Source organism: Acomys russatus, chromosome 6 (assembly GCF_903995435.1).
Source record: "Acomys russatus chromosome 6, mAcoRus1.1, whole genome shotgun sequence".
Classification (NCBI taxonomy): Eukaryota; Metazoa; Chordata; class Mammalia; order Rodentia; family Muridae; genus Acomys; species Acomys russatus.
Window position 1 is genome coordinate 59993136 of NC_067142.1, and position 21700 is coordinate 60014835.

Genomic DNA, 21700 nt, shown 5'->3' on the forward strand with positions numbered 1-21700 from the left:
TCCTTTGTACATCTGCTACATTTAAAGGTACACCCTCAAGTCAGAAATTACACCTATCCATATTTGTATACCCAAGTCTAAAGAAATATCCACTTATACATTTTGGAGAAATTGATAAGTCATCTGATGATAAGTTCAGATACCCCCTTCTTCATCATCCCAATTACATTACTCAAAAAGAACACACACGAGATAGTAGCAGTATCTCTATACTCCCTTGTAGCTTCTGCCTGAACATATAAATCTGCATATATAAAGTCACAAAAGCAGGTGTGTGCGCGACTAAACACATATCTACGGTTATATAAGACAAAAGAACGTTCATTTGACTGTGCATCTCCAAGCATCATCAGGTTGGCAATAACACACATTTATTAAAATGCTGTCCACGTGACAAGCAAAAAACACAGAGATTCAAGATTCATTATCCCTATGGTCTACTTCTCTCCCTATTCTGACTCGTGGAGTCACCCAGTGATGTCATAATTGCTTGCTATGTCACACTGGTTGTCAACAGCGGTTGCCACCATTAAGAATAAGATGTGCTGTTCATTCTCCTTTTAACTGAGATCTCCTTTGTATTAAGATGTTTATCACGAGCTCGGATTAAATTGAAAAGTGATACAATGACTGCACTAATATCCAGTAGATGTGAACTCTTTGGACCACAATGGCCATTTGATGATGTCCCAAAGGCAGTCACAAGGTAAGAAAACTAAAGATTACTGAAGCAAGTCAGGATAGAAATGTTAAAAGCCACATAAAATGCATATAGATTTTATATGTGTTCATTATATAAATATATTCTTGTCCTTATCTTTTCATTAATAAAATGTATTTTTATTTATTGTTTATTAATTCACTCATATTACATCTCAATAGTTATCCCATCTCTTGTATCCCCCCATTCTTCCCTCCCTCGCACTTTCCCCCTACTCCCCTCCCCTATGACTGTGACTGAGAGGGACATCCTCCCCCTGTATATGCTCATAGGGTATCACGTCTCTTCTTGGTAGCCTGCTGTCTTTCTTGAGTGCCACCGGGCCTCCCCACCCAGGGGACATGGTCAAATATGGGGCATGAGAGTTCCTGTAAAAGTCAGTCCCCACTTTCCACTCAGTGATGGAGAATGTCCTGTCCATCAGCTAGATCTGGGTAGGGGTTCAATGTTTACTGCACGTATTGTCCTTGACTGGTGCCAAAGTTTGAGAAGGACCCCTGGGCCCAGATCTGCCCATAGCAATGTTCTTGTAGGTTTCTAGGACCCTCTGGATCCTTCTATTTCCCCATTCTCCCATGCTTCTCTCACCTAAAGTCCCAATAGGATGTCCTCCCCTCTGTCCCACTTTCCTGATAACTGAAGACTTTGATGGGACATGCCCCTTGGGCTAGTGTCTAGATACAAGTGAGTATACACCATTTGACCCTTTCTGGATATTAGACCTTTGTCAGATGAAGGGTTAGTGAAGATCTTTTCCCAGTCTGTAGGCTGTCGCTTTGTTCTGTTGACAGTGACTCCTGCCTTACAGAAGCTTCTCAGCCCCATGAGGTCCCATTTAATAATTATTGACCTTAAGGCCTGGGTTGTTGGTGTTCTGTTCAGGAAGTTGTCTCCAGTACCAATGTGTTCCAGGCTTTTCCCCACTTTTTCTTCTAAGTGACTTAGTGTCTCTGGTTTTATGTTGATGTCTTTAATCCACTTGGACTTGAGTTTTGTGTATAGTGATAAATATGGGTCTAGTTGCATTTTTCTACATGTAGACATCCAGATGGACCAGCACAATTTGTTGAAGATGCTATTCTTTTTCCATTGAATAGATTTGGCTTCTTTGTCAAAAATCAAGTGACTATATGTGTGTGGATTCATTTCTGGGTCTTCGATTCAATTCCATCGATCAACCAGTCTATTGCTGTGCCAGTACCATGCTGTTTTAATTACTAATGCTCTATAGTACAGCTTGATATCAAGTGTGGAGATTCCTCCGGAGGATCTTTTATTGTATAAGATTCTATTAGCTATTCTGGGTTTTTTGTCTTCCCATATGAAGTTGGGAATTGACCTTTCAATGTCTTTTTAAAATTGTGTCGGTATTTTGATAGGGATTGCATTGAATCTGTAAATTGCTTTCGGTAAAATGACCATTTTTACTACGTTAATTCTCCCAATCCACGAACAAGGGAGATCCCTCCATCTTCTCAAGTCATCTTCAATCACTTTCTTCAGGGACTTAAAGTTTTTTTCAAACAAGTCCTTCACTTGCTTGGTTAGAGTAACTCCTAGATATTTTATATTGCTTGTGGCTAATGTGAAGGGTGTAGATTTCCTAATTTCTTCCTCTGTATGATTGTCATTTGTATATAGGAAGGCTACTGATATTTTTTAATTAATTTTGTATCCAGCCAATTTGCTGAACGTGTTTATCATCTATAGGAGTTCTCTGGTGGAATTTTGGGGGTCACTTATGTACACTATCATTTCATCTGCAAATAGGGATAATTTGACCAAATCCAATGCCCATTCTTGTTTAAAGTTTTGTAGAGACTGAGGATACAAGGCACATACCTAAACATAATAAAGGCTAGATACAGCAAGCCGATAGCCAACATCAAATTAAATGGAGAGATACTCAAGGAAATTCTTCTAAAATCGGGGACCAGACAAGGCTGCCTACTATCTCCATATCTCTTCAATATAGTTCTTGAAGTTCTAGCCAGAGCAGTAAGACAGCACAAGGAAATCAAGGGATCCAAATGGGAAAGGAAGAAGTTTTGACGAGTGTGTTCAGATGAATAACCACTACCTCAATGTTTCCTCCAGACTATCTGCTGTCTGCCTGCTCCTGGCGCTTGTCCCAAGTCAAATCACTTGTCCTATCTTCTATCACAGTAGGTCAGTTTGTCCACTTAGGAATCTTTTATAAATGAAATATGACAGATACTTCTCTCATTCTAGCTTTTATATTCTTCAGGTTTTACCCTGATGCATGTAAGAGAAGTTTCTTTTGATACCAAAAAATAACCCACCACTGGGAACAACTGATATCTTTGAGTTGTTCACAGGTCTATCATGAATAGTTGTGAACAAGAGTTTTTGCATGTGTATTTTCATTTTTCTTCTGGAAAAATCTAGGAATAGAATTCTTAGATTATACAGTGGGTGTATATTTAACTGTTTTTTTTTAAATGTTTACCATCTTTGCATTTTCACAATGTGTATGAGCTTCAGGTGATCCACATTTTTATCAATACTTGCTACTATTTAAAAGGTTAACATTAATTATTATAGAGATATTATGGCAGACAAAAAAAGATGCTCACATTCCATCCTCCAAGTAGCTTGTATGAGTCAGTAACATAACAGACTTGATTAAGATTAAAGATATGCCTTGGCATGGAGAGGTGGTCCTGAAGTTTCCAGATGGTCTATAGAAGTTCTTAAATGTATAAGATATTTCCTGACTATGGGGAGACAAAGATGAGAAAGGTTCAAGGTGCTCTTGCCAGTTTTGGAGGTAGAAGAGGCCATGAGGGAGGAGTATGAATGGCTTCCAGAAAGGCAAAGGCATGGGCAGACTGGAAAAGCATCCAGAAAGGGATAAAACTTCTGATCACACCTTAGCTTTAGCCCAGTAGGACTCATCGGACACTTCTGACCCAGGGAACTGTAAGCTAATAAACGTGTGTCTCAAACTACAAGTTTAGAGTGCTTTGCTACTGAACGGGACAAGTATGAACTAGTAGCACTGCGTAGCACATTTGATTACAGGTCAGATTGCCATGATTAAGGAAGCTGAATCATCATGCATTCATACTGCTCTCTATGAAAGTGTCTGTAGGAATTTTTGCTTATTTTAGTTTGCTTGGGTTTTTATTATTGAGTTATCACAGTTCTTTTAAAATTGTAATACAGTTAATTAATCTTATTTATTTATTTATAACAAAATTCTGTCTTTAACTTATCTTTTCACTTTTAATGTATCTTTCTAAGGGAAGTTTTAAATTTTGTTCCCTTCAGGTCAAATTTATATAGATATATTTTTTTGTTGTTTTGTTTTGCTTTGTTTTGTTTTGTTTTACAATTAGTTCGCTCAGTGGTAATAAGGCCTTCCACATTATATTGGAGACCATCTGGGAAGCCACAGTGGTGCATACCTGCCCTCAAGGGCATCAAAGGAAGAGAATCCAGAATGTTATCCACACTCAAAAATCAGACTTAAAACACAGTGTCACGCCTGGTTAGATGACACTTTGGAAACGATAAAATGATAAGAACAGAATACAGATCCACATTTTCCTGAACTATTCGTATAGGATGATACTAAAGAAATACGTGGGAATTTGGGAGGATGGTAGTACACTAATTTTATAATTCCAAAATTATATGACTTATGAATTTTCCAAATCTCAAAGAACTATAGACCAAGAATAATAAATGTGATTGTAAGTAAATTTCTGGAAAAAAAAAAAAAAAAGAAATCCTGTATGGAATTTTCAGGTTTATTTTTCTGTTCACTAAGTAGAAGTTAATGTTTAAAATGTTTGTTATGCTTAAAAGTTATTTTTAGTAAAGAAACATAATAACAAAAAATTTTAAAACCACAGCTATTCCACTCCTCGGCATATATCTAAAAGACGTTTCACCATACAACAAGCACATTTGAAAAACAATTTATTTTAAGCTGAGTCACCGCTTTATAATTAAGTGGTTTCCTGCATTGGATTTACACTGAGAAATTGTTTTGTTTTTTGTTTGTTTGTTTGTTTTTGTTTTGTTTTTTAAAGTAAAGATATAACAGTACCCGCTATTAGCTTATGAAAAGCACAACAATAAGAGTGCTTAGGCAGACCTCACAATAAAGCCACATACCTACATATTCAGTCTGACAGCAGTAATGTGTTGCTGTGATAAAACACTGACCAAAAGCCACTTGGAGAGAAAGGGATTTATTTGGCTTGCCAGTTACAGTTCATCGTCAAGAGAAGTCTATACAGAAACTCAGGGAAGAAACATGGGACCAGGTGCTGAGGCAGAGACCATGGAGGAATACTGTTTATTGGCTTGCTTCTAGACACATATTCAGCTCTTAGTCCCCCCAGCCCCCTTCGTTGGGTTCCAGATAGAGTTCTACTTTTTCTCCTTGGCTAGCCTAGAACTAGCCACGTAAACTAGGCTGGCCTTGAACTCACAGAAATCCTCCAGCTTCTGCAAGAATCTTTATTAGTTGTTTATTTTAATGTATATTATATTTTGATGTTTTACTTTTAAGTAAGGGGAACTTTACATTAAAAATATATATTTGTGTGTGTGTGTGTGTGTGTGTGTGTGTGTGTGTGTGTGTGTGTGTGTCACAGGTCATATGAATAAGTCAGAGGACAACTTGCAGAAGTATGTTCCTCTCCTCCCATGGTGCGTGGCCCAGGGCTAGAACTCCCATCATCAGCCATGGAGGCAGGCTTTGTTATCCAACAAGCCATCTTGCCAGCCTTTATAGCAGTGGCCCTCAGACTTTCGAATAGAGTTCTTCATGCTGTGGTGATCCTCAGCCATAAAATTATTTTCATTGCTACAGTTTGGTTGCTGTTTTGAACCATAATTTAAATATCTGCGTTTTCTGGTCATCTTAGGCGACCCCTGAAGAGTCGCAACCCACAGGTTGAGAACCACGGCTCTAAAGCAGTATGTTCTGCTTTCATTAGTGTTAAAGATACTGTGGGTATAACTTGTACATTTTTTGTTTGGTTTGAAGAATCAGTATTCGAGAAAACACGGGGAATAGAAAGCTTAGTTAGGAGGGACTTCATCTGGGAACTGCTTAGACTGACGGGCAGAGTGTGAAAGGAGAAGAAATGCTGAATGGTAGGACTGTCTTAAAGATGACAGAATTTTATGGCAGTTCAATAAGAAGACTCTGATAAACAGGAAGGACTTAAAGTTTGCTCCAGATTCCTTTCTTGATAGATTGCAGGAATCGTTGCAACTTTAACAGAAATAGTGTAGTTGGTGTGAATTGGTGGGGCCATCAGACTTTCTTTTCATATCTCTATGCACCACATGTAGTGCCAACATGTCAACACGACGTTTTGCAAATAAAGATCAGTCAATACTAAACTAACTCCTTTGAAGCAGGATTGGCTAACAACGTAGCAATAGAAGACAGTGAGGGACAGGTTAAGGGATATGCTATCTCATTCTGTAGCACAGGCAATTTTCACTAGCTAGAACTCAGTGCCATCAACGCAGAACCTTTTACATGTTCCAAAATAGAAGCCCCACCGCAGAAGTTGTTAGTCAAAAGCTAGCCTGATGAGCATCATTAGCTAACAACTTAACTGCTTGCGCTGTCTTATTTCACTCTATAAAGGCTTGAAATTCCAATTTTGCAGATTGCAATCCCTTTTCCTTTCCAATCCTCCAGGGGGCAGTATAACCAGGAACTTGCCTCTTAACCACAGCCTCCCAGACCAGCACCAAACCCTTCCCTCTCTGTTGCTGAGAGCGTCAGATTAGTCGCAGGAGCCAGGGCCTCAAACTGAGCCTGCGCATGCCGCAGCTGTGGCGTGAGCGCATGCGCCCTGCGAAGGAGTCTCTGGCCCCGAAGGCTCTGGGCGGGTCTGGACTGCTCCAGTGTTTTGGGGCCCAGGAGCTGTGGGAGGAGCCGGCGGCCTCACCGTGGTTACCGCAGCGCCGCCGCCGCCGCCGCCGCCGCCCCGCCTTGCAGGCCTCGGGACTGTCACACCGCCTTGACTGTGAGGGTACTTTGGCGAGGTCCCCGGAAGTAGCCTTCCCAGGCTCTCAGACATCCCCCATCCTCCCCACGCCGCTGCCGCCGCCGCCGCCATGCAAGGCGAGGACGCCAGATACCTCAAAAGGTGACGACCAGGGCTCCGCCCTGAGCAGGTCCTTAGGTGTCTCCCGGCTGACTGTGGGTTGTCACTGGGCAAAGCTAGATACGAGAAGGGAAGGGATGCAGGGAAGGAAAGAAAGAGGAGAAAATGATGGGGTTGAATAAAGGGCCCGGGTCCTGCGGGGGCGCGAGGTTCTTAATCCACTTTGGCTTGGAGAGGGAGGGGCTAACATGATATCCCTGCTACATCAATTTATGTCCGCAGTGAGAGGCAGGTAGGGCGAAGTAAACCTCATATTTCGTTTTTGTTTTTCCGCCCCAGTCTCCCGTTTTTCCTCAGTAGATAAATCCCGTGGGGGCCTGGAAATGAATTCTGTCACATCACTAATTTGTGGTCAGTGTGAGATTCATAAATCATGGGGGTTTCAGAATAAAAAGGTCGTGGTGGTTTTTACTTTATGCAAGGCTGGATTGAGATTTCAGTCGGCTGTTCCTGGTCCACTTTACCCACTTGACTGTCACGGTCACTGTATAAATTCTGTAGGAAGTCCATTATTATCAAATCCTTGGCATGAATAAGCCTACCATTTTCTGTCTTAAATATGTATAATATCCGGAACTCCAAAGAAAAAGGAATATTTGTTGAGATTCCTTAACTTGTGTCAAAGATAAGGGCATCCGTGGTAAAAAAAAAATATATACCTATCATTAAACCAAGTGTGAGCAAGCAGGGAACAAATTAAAGAAAATGCTAATTTGGAGTCTATTTAGTCAAAGCCCAGTTGCTAATCCACTGCAAAAAGCACATACATATTTTTGGACATAATTACTTTATGAAAAAGGAATGCATTACCTTCTGAGAGACACAAGGACAAAATATGAAAATACTTTTGAAAGAGAAAACATGCGTGTTAGGTAGTGATTATTGCTATGATACCTTTCTTGAGTATATTTTTCCCTTGCTTCGTAGGGTTCTAGCTGTCATAGAAATATCTTACAAGTGTTCGTGGACTCTCAAACATAGTCAAACAATTGTAAGATAAATCAACGATACTGCTTTTGCAAAACGGGAACATTTTTCATGTTATATGTTTAATGAAAATGGCAAATGAAAAGACTTTCAGTAGACATTTGTGAAAGGCGTATGTAATCATAATATAAATATAGACAGTACTCATTTTCTGACATAATTTTTTAGCAGCATACACACATGTACATTTCCCCACACACTCCTACACACACACACACACACACACACACACACACACACTTTTTTGTTGAATACAATAAATAATAATAATAATAATAATAATAATAAAGTGCAGCTGATATAGTATTTGCTGATTTTCAAATGATCTATTACGTCAGATGTGGTTTTACTTAGGATCAGTGTACTAGTATGGACCCTCTTTTAAAGCCACATCATCTAGAAAACAGTAAATACTACTAATCCACTCACTTTTGTTAGAGTCAGAATCTAGAAAAATGTTCAAAACACGTTGTTCAATTTTGAGAAAAGTTTGCATTTGCATATGAGATACAGACCTAGTAGAAATGACAGGAACTTGATGGTTATTCTAAGCATGGTGTTTTGTTCATTTTATTTACAGTGTAAATTATTCTTCACTCACGTTATACTATAAATTAACACTTTATTCCATTTTTTGTAACCGAATAATATATATTCATTGCATGGATATATTACAATGTTGATGGACACTCAGATGGCTTGTGCCTATTGCCTATTAGGAATAAAGTTACTGTCCTCATGACAAGATTTTGTTTGAACAGTCTCTTCAGTCATCAGTGTATGCATAAGCTTGAGGTTGCAGCAGCTTGGAGTGATACCATGTTGGTCTCATTGAAGGATCAGCAAAGAACTTTCCTCAGTGTCAGTGTATCTTATGTTTGAGGACTCCAATTTTATCACACTTTATCAATATCTGTTGTTGTTGTTGTTGTATTGCTTTGTGTGTTTGCTCTGTAATTGTAGCTATTCTAGGAGGTGTAAAATGGTTTTATTCTGATTTTGATTTACATTTCCTAATTACCAAGTAAATTGTGCTTCTTTCATACTTCTTGGTCATTTTTCTTTTTTCAGGAAAAAAGTTGTTAATGAAATATATTCTCCACATTAGGCCTTATTAAATATGCAATGTACAAACATTTGCCATGGCCTTTGGTTGTCTTTTTACTGTGCTGAGTATGTCAATAATATCAACAATTTTAATTTGTTGAAGTCTAACTTATTAGTACTTACTGTTGCTTTTGAAAACATATTTAAGTAACCATTGCTAAATCCAAGGTCATGAAGTTTTCCCTTATGTTTATAGGTTTAGCTCTTAAATGTTGTTCTTTTATCCACTTGAGTTAATTATTGATATTGTGCTCACAAATTACTAATTGTCTTAGCATCATTTGACAGGGATTGCTCTCTCTCTCCATTGATACTTTAAGCATCCTTGTTGAAAATTAACTGACTGTAAACATAGATGTTTTCTTGCACTGTCAACCCTAATCAACAGATTTATTAATATGTATATCACCCTGTACTAGTAGTTTACTGCTTAAATTAGGGAGTATTTACACTGGGAGGGGTGAGGTCTACACCTCTGTTGCTCTTTATCAAGATTGTTAGTACTTAGGGAGTACTTAGGGTCTGTTGTTTTGGTGAAATTTTTAATGTTGTCTTTTCCTTCTCAGCAAAAACAAAACAAAATACAAAGGCTGTCGGGGCTTTCATATGGGGTTCTTATTGACCCCATGAGTCATCTGGGGAATCAGTCCTTGAACATAGGATGGCGCGCCTGGCCCGCGCGCGCGTGTCTCTCTCTCTCTCTTCCTCTCTCTCTCTCTCTCTCTCTCTCTCTCTCTCTCTCTCTCTCTCTCTCTCTCTCATTATTAATTTCTTTACTCTTTAAGTGCTGAGCCCCCTAGCTCAAACAATTTTTAGAATATTCAGAGATTAAGTGTCATTACAGATGGATATATTTTGTTTTTTACTTTCTAATCCGGATGCCTTTTTACTTCATAGCTCATTGCTTAGGTTCAAATCTCTGGGACTATATAGAATAGAAATAATAACATTGGGCATTCTTATCTTGTTTGTGATCTTAGACAGAAATAATTCCATTTTCATCATTAAATATGACATTATCACTAGATATTTTTATTTATGCCTTATATCGTATGGAGGAGGGTTTCCTTTACCAAGTGCTTTTATGAATGAAGAGTTGGTTCTTATAAAACGAATTTTCTGTGTCAGTTGAGACAGTCGTGTACTATTTTTTCTCATTAATGTGTTGAACTCCTTGAATAATATCACATGGCCTGTGCAGTCTTTTGCTGTGCTGCTAGATCCTGTTGGCTAGCACTGAGTGGATTTCCAACTGCACTCTTTAAGGACACTAGCCTACAGGTTTTGCAGTATCTGTGCCTCACTTTAGCATGTAACAGATTATAGTGTTTTCTCTCCCCCTCTGTTGTTTTTGGAGAAACCTGCAGAGAATTGGTGTTTATTTTTCTTTAAATGCTTGGTCAATTTTACAACTAAACCCATTTGGCTCTAGACTTTTCTTTGTTAGAAGCTTTTGTCTGAATAACTCATAGTACTATATGTCAGATAGTTCTTTTTTTTTTTTTTGGTGAGGTCAGTAATGTCCTACTGTTTGGTTATAGTAATTTTAGTCTTTCTTATTCAATCTAATTGAACATTTTGACAATTTTTATCATAATTTTTTAATTTTAAAGTTTGCATCATTTCTCCCCTCCTGTTCATCTATCCAGTCCCTCCCAAGAACTCTCCTATGTACCTCTCTCAAATCCATGGGCATACCTTCTTTGATATTGACATATGATTTCAGGGCTGGCTTAGTATTGGATAACCAATTAGGGGCTCCTCCCTGGGGAAAATCATCTGTGGTCCCAGCATCCCTCATTTGTCTAGAGTTTTTTGTCTAGGATTCAATCCCCATGGAATCCCCTTTCATACCAGCATGGCTGTCCATCCTTGCTCTGGTCTTTTTCAGGCAGTAAGATAGGATCTTGCTGTGACCCTCTCTGGACTGGAACGCTCTGTAGACCAGGCTGGCCTTGAACTCAGAGAGACTCTCCAGCCCTCTGCATCCTAAGTGGTAGGATAAAGTTTTGAGCCCCATGTCTTGCTTTTTGATCATTTTAAACAATCAACATTTATTTTATCTTCTTTTTTTCTGTTTCTATAGACCGTCGTAATAATGCAGAGCCTACTTTTTTCTCAGCCCTTTCTAGTTACTTGAGGTATAAAATTGAGTTATATATTCTTAATGTAGGTGTTTGTAGTTACAGATTTTTCTTCAGCACTGCTTTGTCACACCACTAAGTTTTGGTATGTTATTTTTATTTATAATTTCTCATGTGAGTTCTTTGACTTAGTAGCTATATAGATTTGAATTGTTTAATTTTTTATTTTCATGAATGCTTTTCTTTCTGTACTGATTCCTAGTTTTATTCACTTGTGATTAGAGAGCACACATTATATAATGTTAGTATTTTCAATTTTATGGCTAATCTAGGTATATAACATAAGCTATCTGTCAGAGTATTCCATTTACACTTTTTAGAGTACAAGCCAAGACCAAGATGGCTTTATTCCAGAAAATCAGGGATGGTTCAACATAAATTTATATAATAAATTATTACATAAATGAATTTAAACATCATGATTATCGCAGTAGATGCAGAAAAAGCGTTTCACGATATCTCACATGCCTTTATGATAAAGGCCTTAGGGAACAGACTGGAGGGAACATACCTCAGCATAATAAAAGCTATGTATGAGAAACCCACAGCTCGCATTATCCTAAACAGAGAAAAACTTGAAGTAACCAAACTGAAATCAGGAATGAGGCAGCACTAAGCACTATCCCCAATCCCTTTTCAGTATACGGCTCAATGCACTAGTTAAAGCAATGATTCAAGAAGAGGAAAGTAAAGGGTTATACGTAGGACAGGAAGTAAACTATCATTATTTGCTGATGACACAATACTATTTGCAAGAGATAAAATTTCACCAGAAATCTTCTCAACAAAGAGTCATGATAAAGAATCCACACACAACAACAAACATACAAAGAAAGAAACCATGAACGCACTCATATTCACAATAACTCCAAAGAAAAGAAAATATCTGGGAATGAACTTAACCAAGCAGATGAAGGGCTTTTACAATGAAAACTTTAAATTTCTGAAGAAGAGATTGAGAAAGACACTAGAAAATAGGGCATCTCATGCTCATGGATTGGCACAATTAATACTGTGAAAATGACTACTCTAACAAAAGCTATTTAAAAGATTCAATGCAATCTCAATAAAGATTCCATGTCATTCTTCATAAAAATAGAAAAAAATACAGCAAAACTCATTTGCAACCTTAAAAAACCTGGATAGCCAAAGCAATATTACACAAAAAGAACAATGCTATTCCATATTTCAAGATTTATTACAGAGCCATCTAATAAAACCAACATGATACTCTCATAAAAACAGGCATGTAGACCAGTGAAACAAAGCAGAAGAGCCAAGCATGAGTACAGTACAAGTAAATAAACCAACTAATGCCAAAATCACATGCTGGAGAAAAACAGAATCTTCAGCAAGTGATGCTGGGAAAACCGGAGCCCCACAAGAATAAGAATGCAATTAGGCTCATGTCTATAACCTTGCACAGCAACTAAGTTCAAGTGGATCAAGGAGCTGAATCTGAAACCTGGAACACTGAATGCACTAGAAGAAAATGTAGACCGTACCTTATGTGATACGTGTGTAGGAAAAGACTTCCTGAATAGGATTTCATTTACTAGGAATTAAGGCCAATAATTAATGAGTGAGACTTCATAAAACTAAAAAGTTTGTTCACAGCTAAAGATAACAATTGAGTAAAGACAAAATTTTTAGAGTGGCAGAGAATCTTTGCTAGCTGTCCATCTGGTAGAGGTTTAATGTCCAGAGCACACAGAGATCAAAAACTGAGGGTGAAAAAAAAAACACAACCCATTCAAGAAGTAGTCTATAGATCTGAACAGAGAATCCTTACAAGAAGAAATAAAAATGTCTAAGAAGTATCTAAAAAAAAAAGGTTCATCATCACCAGCAATTAGGGGAATCCAAATCAAAACAACTCTGCAAAGACATCTTAATTATGATGTTTCGCTTACTTGCTTTTATACATGGCTCTTATATAAATAGATATGTTTCAAGGTAACACATTTCAGGAAGGGACTTTTCTGCTGGGCCAGGAAGTATATTCTTGTCCCAGGCTCACAGGAAGTGTGACTAGGCAGCTTGTGCTGGTCCAGCCCTCAGGCTTCAGGTGTGGGAAGTGGGTGAAAATGATGGCTGTTCTGTGAGGTTGCAATCTATTTTTTTTTTTTTTTGTAGGAAAGTTAAAGGGGGAAATATTGATGTACATCCATCAGAAAAAGCTCTCATTGTTCAGTATGAAGTGGAAGCTACCATTCTTGGAGAAATGGGGGATCCCATGTTGGGAGAACGAAAGGAGTGCCAAAAAATGTAAGTTTTCCTCATTGTAGACATTTTTAAAATAGGGGATTTCATATAACCTTTATACAAATGATATTATTTTAGCTAGATGTGGTGAGTTCGAGGCAGCCTGGTCTACAGAGTGACTGTAGAAAAGCCAAGGCTACACAGAGAAACCCTGTCTTGAAAACAAAACCAAACAAATGATATTATTTTAAAATTCATAGATAGTAAATGGTTATAGCATCATTCTCAACTGACTTCATCTTACTCAAGGCAAGATTACATTGAACTATATACATATGGAGTATATGTCCTAGTGAAAGTAAAGTTTTTGTAATATTAAGTGAAATTAACACAAGAGATATGTTTTATATGGGACTTTTGCTTAATTTGCAAATTTTGAGTTTTAGAAAGTCCTTTATTCTTTCTCTCGTATAATTGTTAGGATTGGTGTGATGTTTAGATCTGCCCAAATGGGACACAGATCTTGAGTTAGCCCTTGGAAGCAACTTAGTCCTTTGAAAAATGCTAATAATAGGAAAAACTCTTAAGTTTCTCTTACATCTAGTGTCCTACTTAACTTCCCTTCTTGGTTTTGAGGGAGTCCCTGAGAACTGTTCCTGTTTTTCACTATTCTGGTTTTGCTGGTAATTATCTTACCTTCCTTCTAACATGGTTAGATGTCACTCAGTGCTCTCCTCACCTCTTCCAGCCCTACACAACACTGACTTGGTGACTAGTTAGAAAGAACTTCTTAAGGAGACTTACATTAATGACTCACATTAAAGATAAATGAGTTCTCTAGACTATGCAACACACTGAAGAAAAATATATATGCATGCTCACACTGCAGTCCGGCTCACACTCCTGTTGTGTCTCACTTCTTTTCTGTGTGTCATTGTTCACCTGAGGTTATAGGACTTGAGCACTAATGAAAATCTCTTGAGCTTTCCTTATTGGATTTCCTAGAGAAAAGCTGTCTTTAATTTTATAATTCCATAACCTATATTTCAGAAGAGGAATTTAGGTTTTAGTTCTAAAGGATGCACTCACTAGCAAAAGGTGTCACACTCACTAGCAGAAGGTGTGTACCAAAAGATACTACCGAAAGTAAAATGTGTTTTGTTAATTCAAGAGGTTTTGTTAATGATGAAGAAGAGGAAGTCTGTATAGATTGAGATAGGTATAACATAAACTTTATTAAACTGGAGAAGTCAGTGATGGTCTAAATCCACAACCTGTATCTCAGCCTCCTACATCACTCAGAGAATGTTTTAAGCCATTCTCAACAGAGTTCAACTTTCTGAAGACTTCATTTTGAGAAGCTGATGGTTATGATGTAGAAATCACACAGGTGATATTTTGTTAGTGTTTGATAGACATACGTGCCTAACAAAAGTACATATGCTGATTAAAAGCAGTCAAATCATTTTATTTATGGGAGTGCAGTTGAGACAGTGTTTCCCTGTGTAGCCTTGGCTATCATGGACTCACTTTATAGACCAGGCTAGCCTAGAAATCACAGAGATCCACCTGCCTCTACCTCTCTGAGTGCTGAGATTACAGGTGTGTGCCACCATGCCCAGAATTAAATTTTTTTTTCAATCTTTTTTTTCTCTCTTTTGTTTTCTTTTAATAGATTTAAGATTCAGAAGACTACAGACAAAGACCAAAATTGTTTGAGTTAATACAGGATGAACTGGATTCCTAATATATATGGCAATAGAAAATAGAAGAGATTTAAGGCTTTGTGTATATTAAAACAGACAAGAATTACCATACCCATTATAATGGCTAAGGCCCGTAACACTAGAAACAGCAGATACTGGAAAGAATGTAGTGACAGGAATTCTCAGTCATAACTTGTAATATAAAATGTATGCCATACCATAAAATGACATAAACACAGGTCAGATAATATCTAGTAATTGCATTTTTAGATACTCTCTCAAACTTGTTAAAAACTTGTCTACACATATGTATTTATAGAAACATTATCCAAAATAGCCACAATTGAAAGCAACCGAAAAATTAGTTCATAGTGAGTGGATCAACTGTGGTATCTTCATGTTACAAAGCATTATCCAAAAATTAAAAGAAACGAAATATCAAGCACAAAAGGACATTGAGGGACCCTACATGTATATTGGTAACCAAAAGAAATCAAACGGAAAATGTACATTCTTTGCTTGGGATAGAGTCTCATTGTAGAACCCAGGCTGATCTTGACCGCATGGTTCTGCTTCAGTATCCCTTCCAAGTGCTGGAGTTTTTTTCCCATCATGCCCAGAGGTTGGTGTAGTTTCTCCTGTGTGTGCCCTATTCAGAGTTATTGACAAACACATGTTTACTGGGTTCTTTGTTAAAATTAAATATCAAGATGTCCTTTTGGAGTTATTTCTATGGACCAACCTTGCTATTTTTTGCATGGGAAGATTTACTTGACAATTCTAATTTTATATTTTTATAGCTCCTTCTCATGCCACAAATCCATATAAACAGGCCATTGTATTCCTCTGCACCATCTTAAGACTCCTAGTGACTGTTCTGGGCTCATTTTTAAGAGGAAAGAAGTACCTCAGAGTATATAGCACTTGCCTAGCATGTGCCAAGTCCTGGGTTCATATGCCAGCACTGCAAGCACAGAAAAACAGGAAATGTTGTTATGTTTAAGTATAAATTACAGTGTATCTCATAATCAGTAATATGTAAAGACTGTGTTTTATATCAGAAGTACTGCTCCAAAACAGGACTTCTGAATATTGTGTCCAGAAAGTCTTAAACAATTTATGTTGCTTTGGATTTATATAAGCCTAATTATATCTAAATATGTTAATACTATTCTATGGCAAAATAGGAATAGACTGTAATCTCCAAATTATCTTAAAACAGTATTATGATCTGTAATGTACTTTTATAATGTCTGAATTGAAAATTCGGATGTGCTTGCAGCATTCGTCTGAAGAGTCTCAATGCTAACACAGACATAACCTCTCTGGCCCGGAAAGTGGTTGAAGAATGTAAACTCATTCATCCTTCAAAGCTAAATGAGGTAGAACAGCTTTTGTACTATCTACAAAACCGCCGTGATTCACTGTCAGGAAAAGGTAAGCGAGGGAGACTGGAATTTTAAATGCAACACCTAGGATGTGTAACTGTAGTCTTCAAAAATACCATCTTTACTATGTAAATGTATATGTAATATAGTATAGTATTGTATAAAAGTAAATAGTTACGAAAACTATTCATTTTGGTGGTGACTGAGTTCTTACCGGTGCGAGGATAAACAAACAGATATATTTATTTCCTACATTGGAGGTTTTATGCTTCTACATGCAGTGGTCAGACTTTCTTTCACTATGTGTGCACGTGTACCAATAAGCCAAAATAAGGGGTAAGTTGGTCAGAATGACTGTAGATTAATAAAAGGCACATTTAGGCCAGGCACACGCCTTTAATCTCAGCACTTGGGAGGCAGAGGCAGGTGGATCGCTGTGAGTTCGAGGCCAGCCTGGTCTACACAGGGAGTCCAGGACAGCCAAGGCTAAACAAGGAAACCCTGCCCCCCCCCCCCAAAAAAAAAAAAAGTAAAGAAAGAAAGAAAAAAAGGCACATTTAGGGCAGGAAATATCTTCTCTCTTCTAATTATCCTTATATTTTCTAAATTTACTATTTTATATAATTTATAATTTGAGTGAATTTAAGTATTAATATACATATGATACATATCACATGCTTTAGATGATTCCAGGATATTACCCTCATGGATTTTTCTTAGGAAAGTATAAAATTTCTTTCATCATATTCTTTATTGTTGTTATTTAATGTCCTCAATTCCCTCATAAAGGAACTGTACCAATTAATGTTTTAGAACTCAGAAAATATAGAAAATATTTTCAAATAAAAATGAAAACACAAATGTGCAAATGGTTAGTGATGTTTAGTGATTAGGATATAATGTATGAAAAAATAAATATAAATAAATACCAATTATACATGGATTAAATAATTCAAGTCATTATTATTCTTTCTGTACATTAATAGTTGGAAATATACAGTATGTTTTACTATATAGTGAAACTGTTCCTATCTAAATTATTTAGGTCTTTAGTAACTTTTTATGCTTTTATAATTTAAAGCTGGAAGTCTCATCATAAAGATTTGGAAAGAATATTGTAATACATTGTAATGCTGAGATGCATCGCCTTAAATTATTTCTTTTTCTTTGCTTATCAAAACTACTCTTATAATTCATTATCTGTTGGAGACAGAATTTAGCTTTTGATGATTGGCCTTACCTCTCATGGATACTGCTCCTGAAAGTAGTAAGGGTTAATTCCTTTTTAATTCATTAGCTCTATATTTTTCCTTGGGAGAACAGGCTTCCCTAATATTTTTATTGTCAAGAACGTGTTTCTCATTCCCCATCACTCATACCACAGAGCAGTGCTTCCTTTTGTTAGCATGTGTTAATTGTATGTGTCAGCTGCATTACACCATGATTTGCGTAATGGCAGTCTGACACATGATTGCAGTGCTTATATTTATCTCTACCTTCCTTTCACAAGCCCTACCAACCCCCTTCTTCTTCTTCTTCTTCTTAGCAAGTAGTCTCCAGTGAGGGTCAAGTCTCGTGTGTGTGTTTGTGTGTGTGTGTGTGTGTGTGTGTGTGTGTGTGTATACACACATCTATATTCGTTAATTACACATTCTTTTGTTACTTTTCTATTTTATTTACTTTAGCATATACATTGTTTCTGTTTAGAATTTGAAAATATGCTTTTAACTGAATAGTGTAATAAGTGGCCCAAAGTTGTATGCAATACCATTGAAGGCCTCCTTGGGAATAAATGAAGATTAAGTTGATGTAAATATCAAATATTTTAAATTTATGTCCTTTATTTCATTTTTCAGACAAAAATCATCCACTCTTATTTTTTAAGATTTATTTATTATGTATACAATGTTCTGCTTGCATGTATACCTGGATGCCAGAAGAGGGCACCAATTCTCATTATAGGTGGTTGTGAGCTACCAGGTGGTTGCAGAGAATTGCACTTAGCACCTTTGGAAGAACAACTCTTAACCTCTGAACCATCTCTCTAGCCCCTTATTTCGCCTTATAATTTATAAATTTTTTACTCCTCATATGTTAACTTTAGTTTTCATGTTGTGTCTTTATTACTCATACCATCTTCTTTAGCCTGTTGATTTACCTAAATCCTAAATGAGGATTATTGTCAAAGATCTCATTACTTCATGGTCTCTTTGATAGCATCATTAGAACAAACACCTGATTTTTACATGGAAATACTTTATGCATTAAGAAGTTTTTCATCAAATATTTAGTCTTATATCCCCAGCTTAGGCAGCATTAAATACTACTAAAAATAAATTCTCAGGGTTTGTTTATTTTTGTTTGTTTGTTTTTTATCTTTTTATAGAAAAAAAAGAAAAATCAAGCAAGCCTAAAGATCCACCTCCTTTTGAAGGGATGGAGGTAAGACTGTATGAATTATGTTCTATTAAATGAAAGACTGCAGGCATCGCCTTTTACCTTCCATGTGGCCACGTTGTTCAGATGTGGGGTCATTTTAAATGATTTAGTTTAGAGATACCTGAAATGGGCAGAAATATAAAATGCTTAAATATAAAAACCAAAAATCGTTGGTGATGCTTTTTAAAACATAATTTTAATTTTATTAAAAGAAGTGGTAAAAATATTTGGAACACTTTGAAATAAGTTTCAAAATATTTAATCTTTTTTAGTAGGTGAAAATAACTTTATTTTACATTTAAAATACACTGAGAGACAAATTTTAGAGTTTATATGTATAGTATAGTTGGGTTGTATAATAAAGTCTAATTGTTAAGAAACAGAGCCGTAGGGAATTCATAGTCATGTTAAGTATAAAAATATACATGCTAAATTTAACACATATGAGTCTACAGATAGATAAGACAAAATAGTTAGATAAGGTTTTCAAAAACCTCAGAGACTTACAAAATATGGCATTTAAAAATGGTTTTTATTAATTTAAAGATTCTGTGACAAAAAGACAGGTTAATTCCTGGCAGCACCCTGCCTACCTCAAAAAAATAAAATAAAATAAACATTGAAGAACCTCCTTGTGGAGATGGCTTCGAGTGTGGCAGAACAGCCACAAGACAAAAATGTCCTCGTTTCTCCCACAGACAGAGAGGTCTGTGTAAAATGGACAAACTTAGATACAGACAGAGTGGACGGCCAGACTCTGCCAGGGTAGGATAAACAAGTCCTCAGTGGTTCCTGCTTCACAAATACGTCCGTCAGATGTACTGGGCCATAAGGCTGAAGATGATGCTCCAATGTTATAGTTTGGGGTGTCTGTTCAAGCAGTAAACTGTCTCTGTCATTTTTTCAGTTTTGGAAGCTGCCAACCTACACTTCCTGATTACTTAGGTTGTTAAATGTATTCCTTCTCAAGTCTCTGATGGGGTTGAAGACCAGTTAGTTTTAAAATTAAGCTTAGTTGTTTAGGAGTTAAGAAGATACTTTACTTTTAGGTTGATATTGATTCGGTTCAGAACTTTAGACTCACCAAGATAGAATAGATAATATTTTCTACAAGGTTGCCAAATGCCTTTTGATTAAACATTATTTATGTAAGTCTTACCTATTATAGTTTTAAAATTAAGCTTAGTTGTTTAGAAGTTAAGATACTTTTATGTCTAGATAGATACTTACAGGTTGACAGATATAAGCATTAATAGATTGATTCAGTTCAGAACTTTAGACTCATCAAGATAAGATAAATAGTATTTTCATCAAGGTTGCCAAATACCTTTTGATTAAACATTATGTATATAAGCCTTACCTATTAGTTTTTATAGGTTTTCATAATTGTACTTAACTGTATATTTTTTTAAATGGCCCCTTTATTTAGACAGAAAAGAGGAATTGTTGAGAGATGGTCAGATGTAGTTTGATGCTAATTACTGCTTGCTGTTTCTGTGACCCACCTTTTAATTAATAAAAAGCCATCCCACCTGGACAGGGCAGAGGAGATAGCAGTGTGGCTAAGGCCCCCCTCCCCAAGAAAAAAAACAAAAATCTGAGAAACAAGAAAAACTTCCATGAGGAAGAAGGAAAAAGACCAGAGGAGGAGAGGAAGGCCACCATGGGTTAGATGGAGGAAAAACACATGATTGTCATAAATAAAAATTTCAGCCCAGATGAAAAACATTAACAAGTATTTGAGATTATAAATAAAAAGTAACTTGATAAAAATTGGTAAAAACAGATGGCATAGGATTGAGGCAGGTATCACATACCTGCCCCCTATGGAAAGTAGAGGATTAATGTCTGCCCTGCCTCAGGTTAACTAAGGCTATTTTAAAATATAACAAGTGTCTGTGTCTTAATTGATTGCTAGCTGGGCATACTGATAATACTAATAATGCAGGTAATATTAAAAACAACATTTAAACAGTCATAGGGGAGGGGAATAAGGGGAAAATGGGAGGGAGGGAAGAATGGGAGGATACAAGGGATGGGATAACCATTGAGATGTAACAATAAATTAATAAAAAATTTAAAAAAAATAAAAAGAACATTTATATGTGTCCCACTTTTTGTGCTTATAGCTTCATTCTAGCCTTCCAATACACAAAGGCCTAAAGTGTCTTATCTGCAAAAGATGGCTATTATCTGTTCTTTTTTGTTACGATGAAAATACTATACGGTTCATGAACTGTCATCCGAGAGCAGCTCTGCCCATGAGAGCTGCTGAGTGCTTCCTGCCTGTCTTTCAGATTGATGAGGTGGCCAACATTAATGACATGGACGAGTACATTGAACTGTTGTATGAAGATATTCCAGACAAGGTTCGGGGTTCTGCTTTGATCCTACAACTTGCTCGAAACCCTGATAACTTGGAAGAGCTACTACTAAACGGTGATTTCTCTTTCTAAATATTAAAAATAGAAAAACCATGTCAAACAAACCTCCCCTTGAAGCTCACACTCAGATTTTAAATATTTCATGTGTGCAAATGCATATATATGTGTTTCTCCTGTCATACGTATTAAATTCTGAATTTTAATTCTTTTTTCTTCTATGTATTAGGACTATTTTCAGTTTATTACTTATCTTCCTCTCCTTTCTTTTCATGGTAGATCTATTTTTCCATTATTTTATTTTTACCCTGTTTGTGTTTTTGAATCTAAAGAGTTTATGTTGGAACTAGCATATTACTGGTCCACCATGGGTTCTTTAATCCATTTCTGTTTATTGGTGTGTTTAGTCTCTTCAGCATTGATGTAATGATCATAAGGTAGGCTTTGTGATTTTG

General features: G+C 36.7%; 1 protein-coding gene and 1 long non-coding RNA gene across 5 annotated transcripts in view; both read left to right on the forward strand.

Annotated features, from left to right (window-relative positions):
- LOC127190615 (uncharacterized) overlaps nt 1-131 on the forward strand; it is an 81495-nt gene extending 81364 nt beyond the window's left edge. The window contains exon 3 of the long non-coding RNA XR_007830790.1: nt 28-131. This is a non-coding gene — a long non-coding RNA (uncharacterized LOC127190615). The remainder of the gene's footprint in view (nt 1-27) is intronic.
- A 553-nt stretch (nt 132-684) lies between these two features.
- The window catches only part of Kifap3 (kinesin associated protein 3), a 134466-nt gene continuing 113450 nt past the window's right edge, over nt 685-21700 (forward strand). For 3 of the 4 annotated variants that reach the window (XM_051147727.1, XM_051147729.1, XM_051147730.1), the window contains exons 1-5: nt 685-706; nt 13263-13394; nt 16320-16474; nt 18812-18867; nt 21162-21303. In XM_051147727.1, the coding sequence (XP_051003684.1) occupies nt 13351-13394; nt 16320-16474; nt 18812-18867; nt 21162-21303 (397 nt within the window). In that variant the 5' untranslated portion in view covers nt 685-706; nt 13263-13350. Of the gene's footprint in view, nt 707-6676; nt 6871-13262; nt 13395-16319; nt 16475-18811; nt 18868-21161; nt 21304-21700 lie in introns of those variants that run through there. The other variant, XM_051147728.1, reaches the window with a different exon arrangement.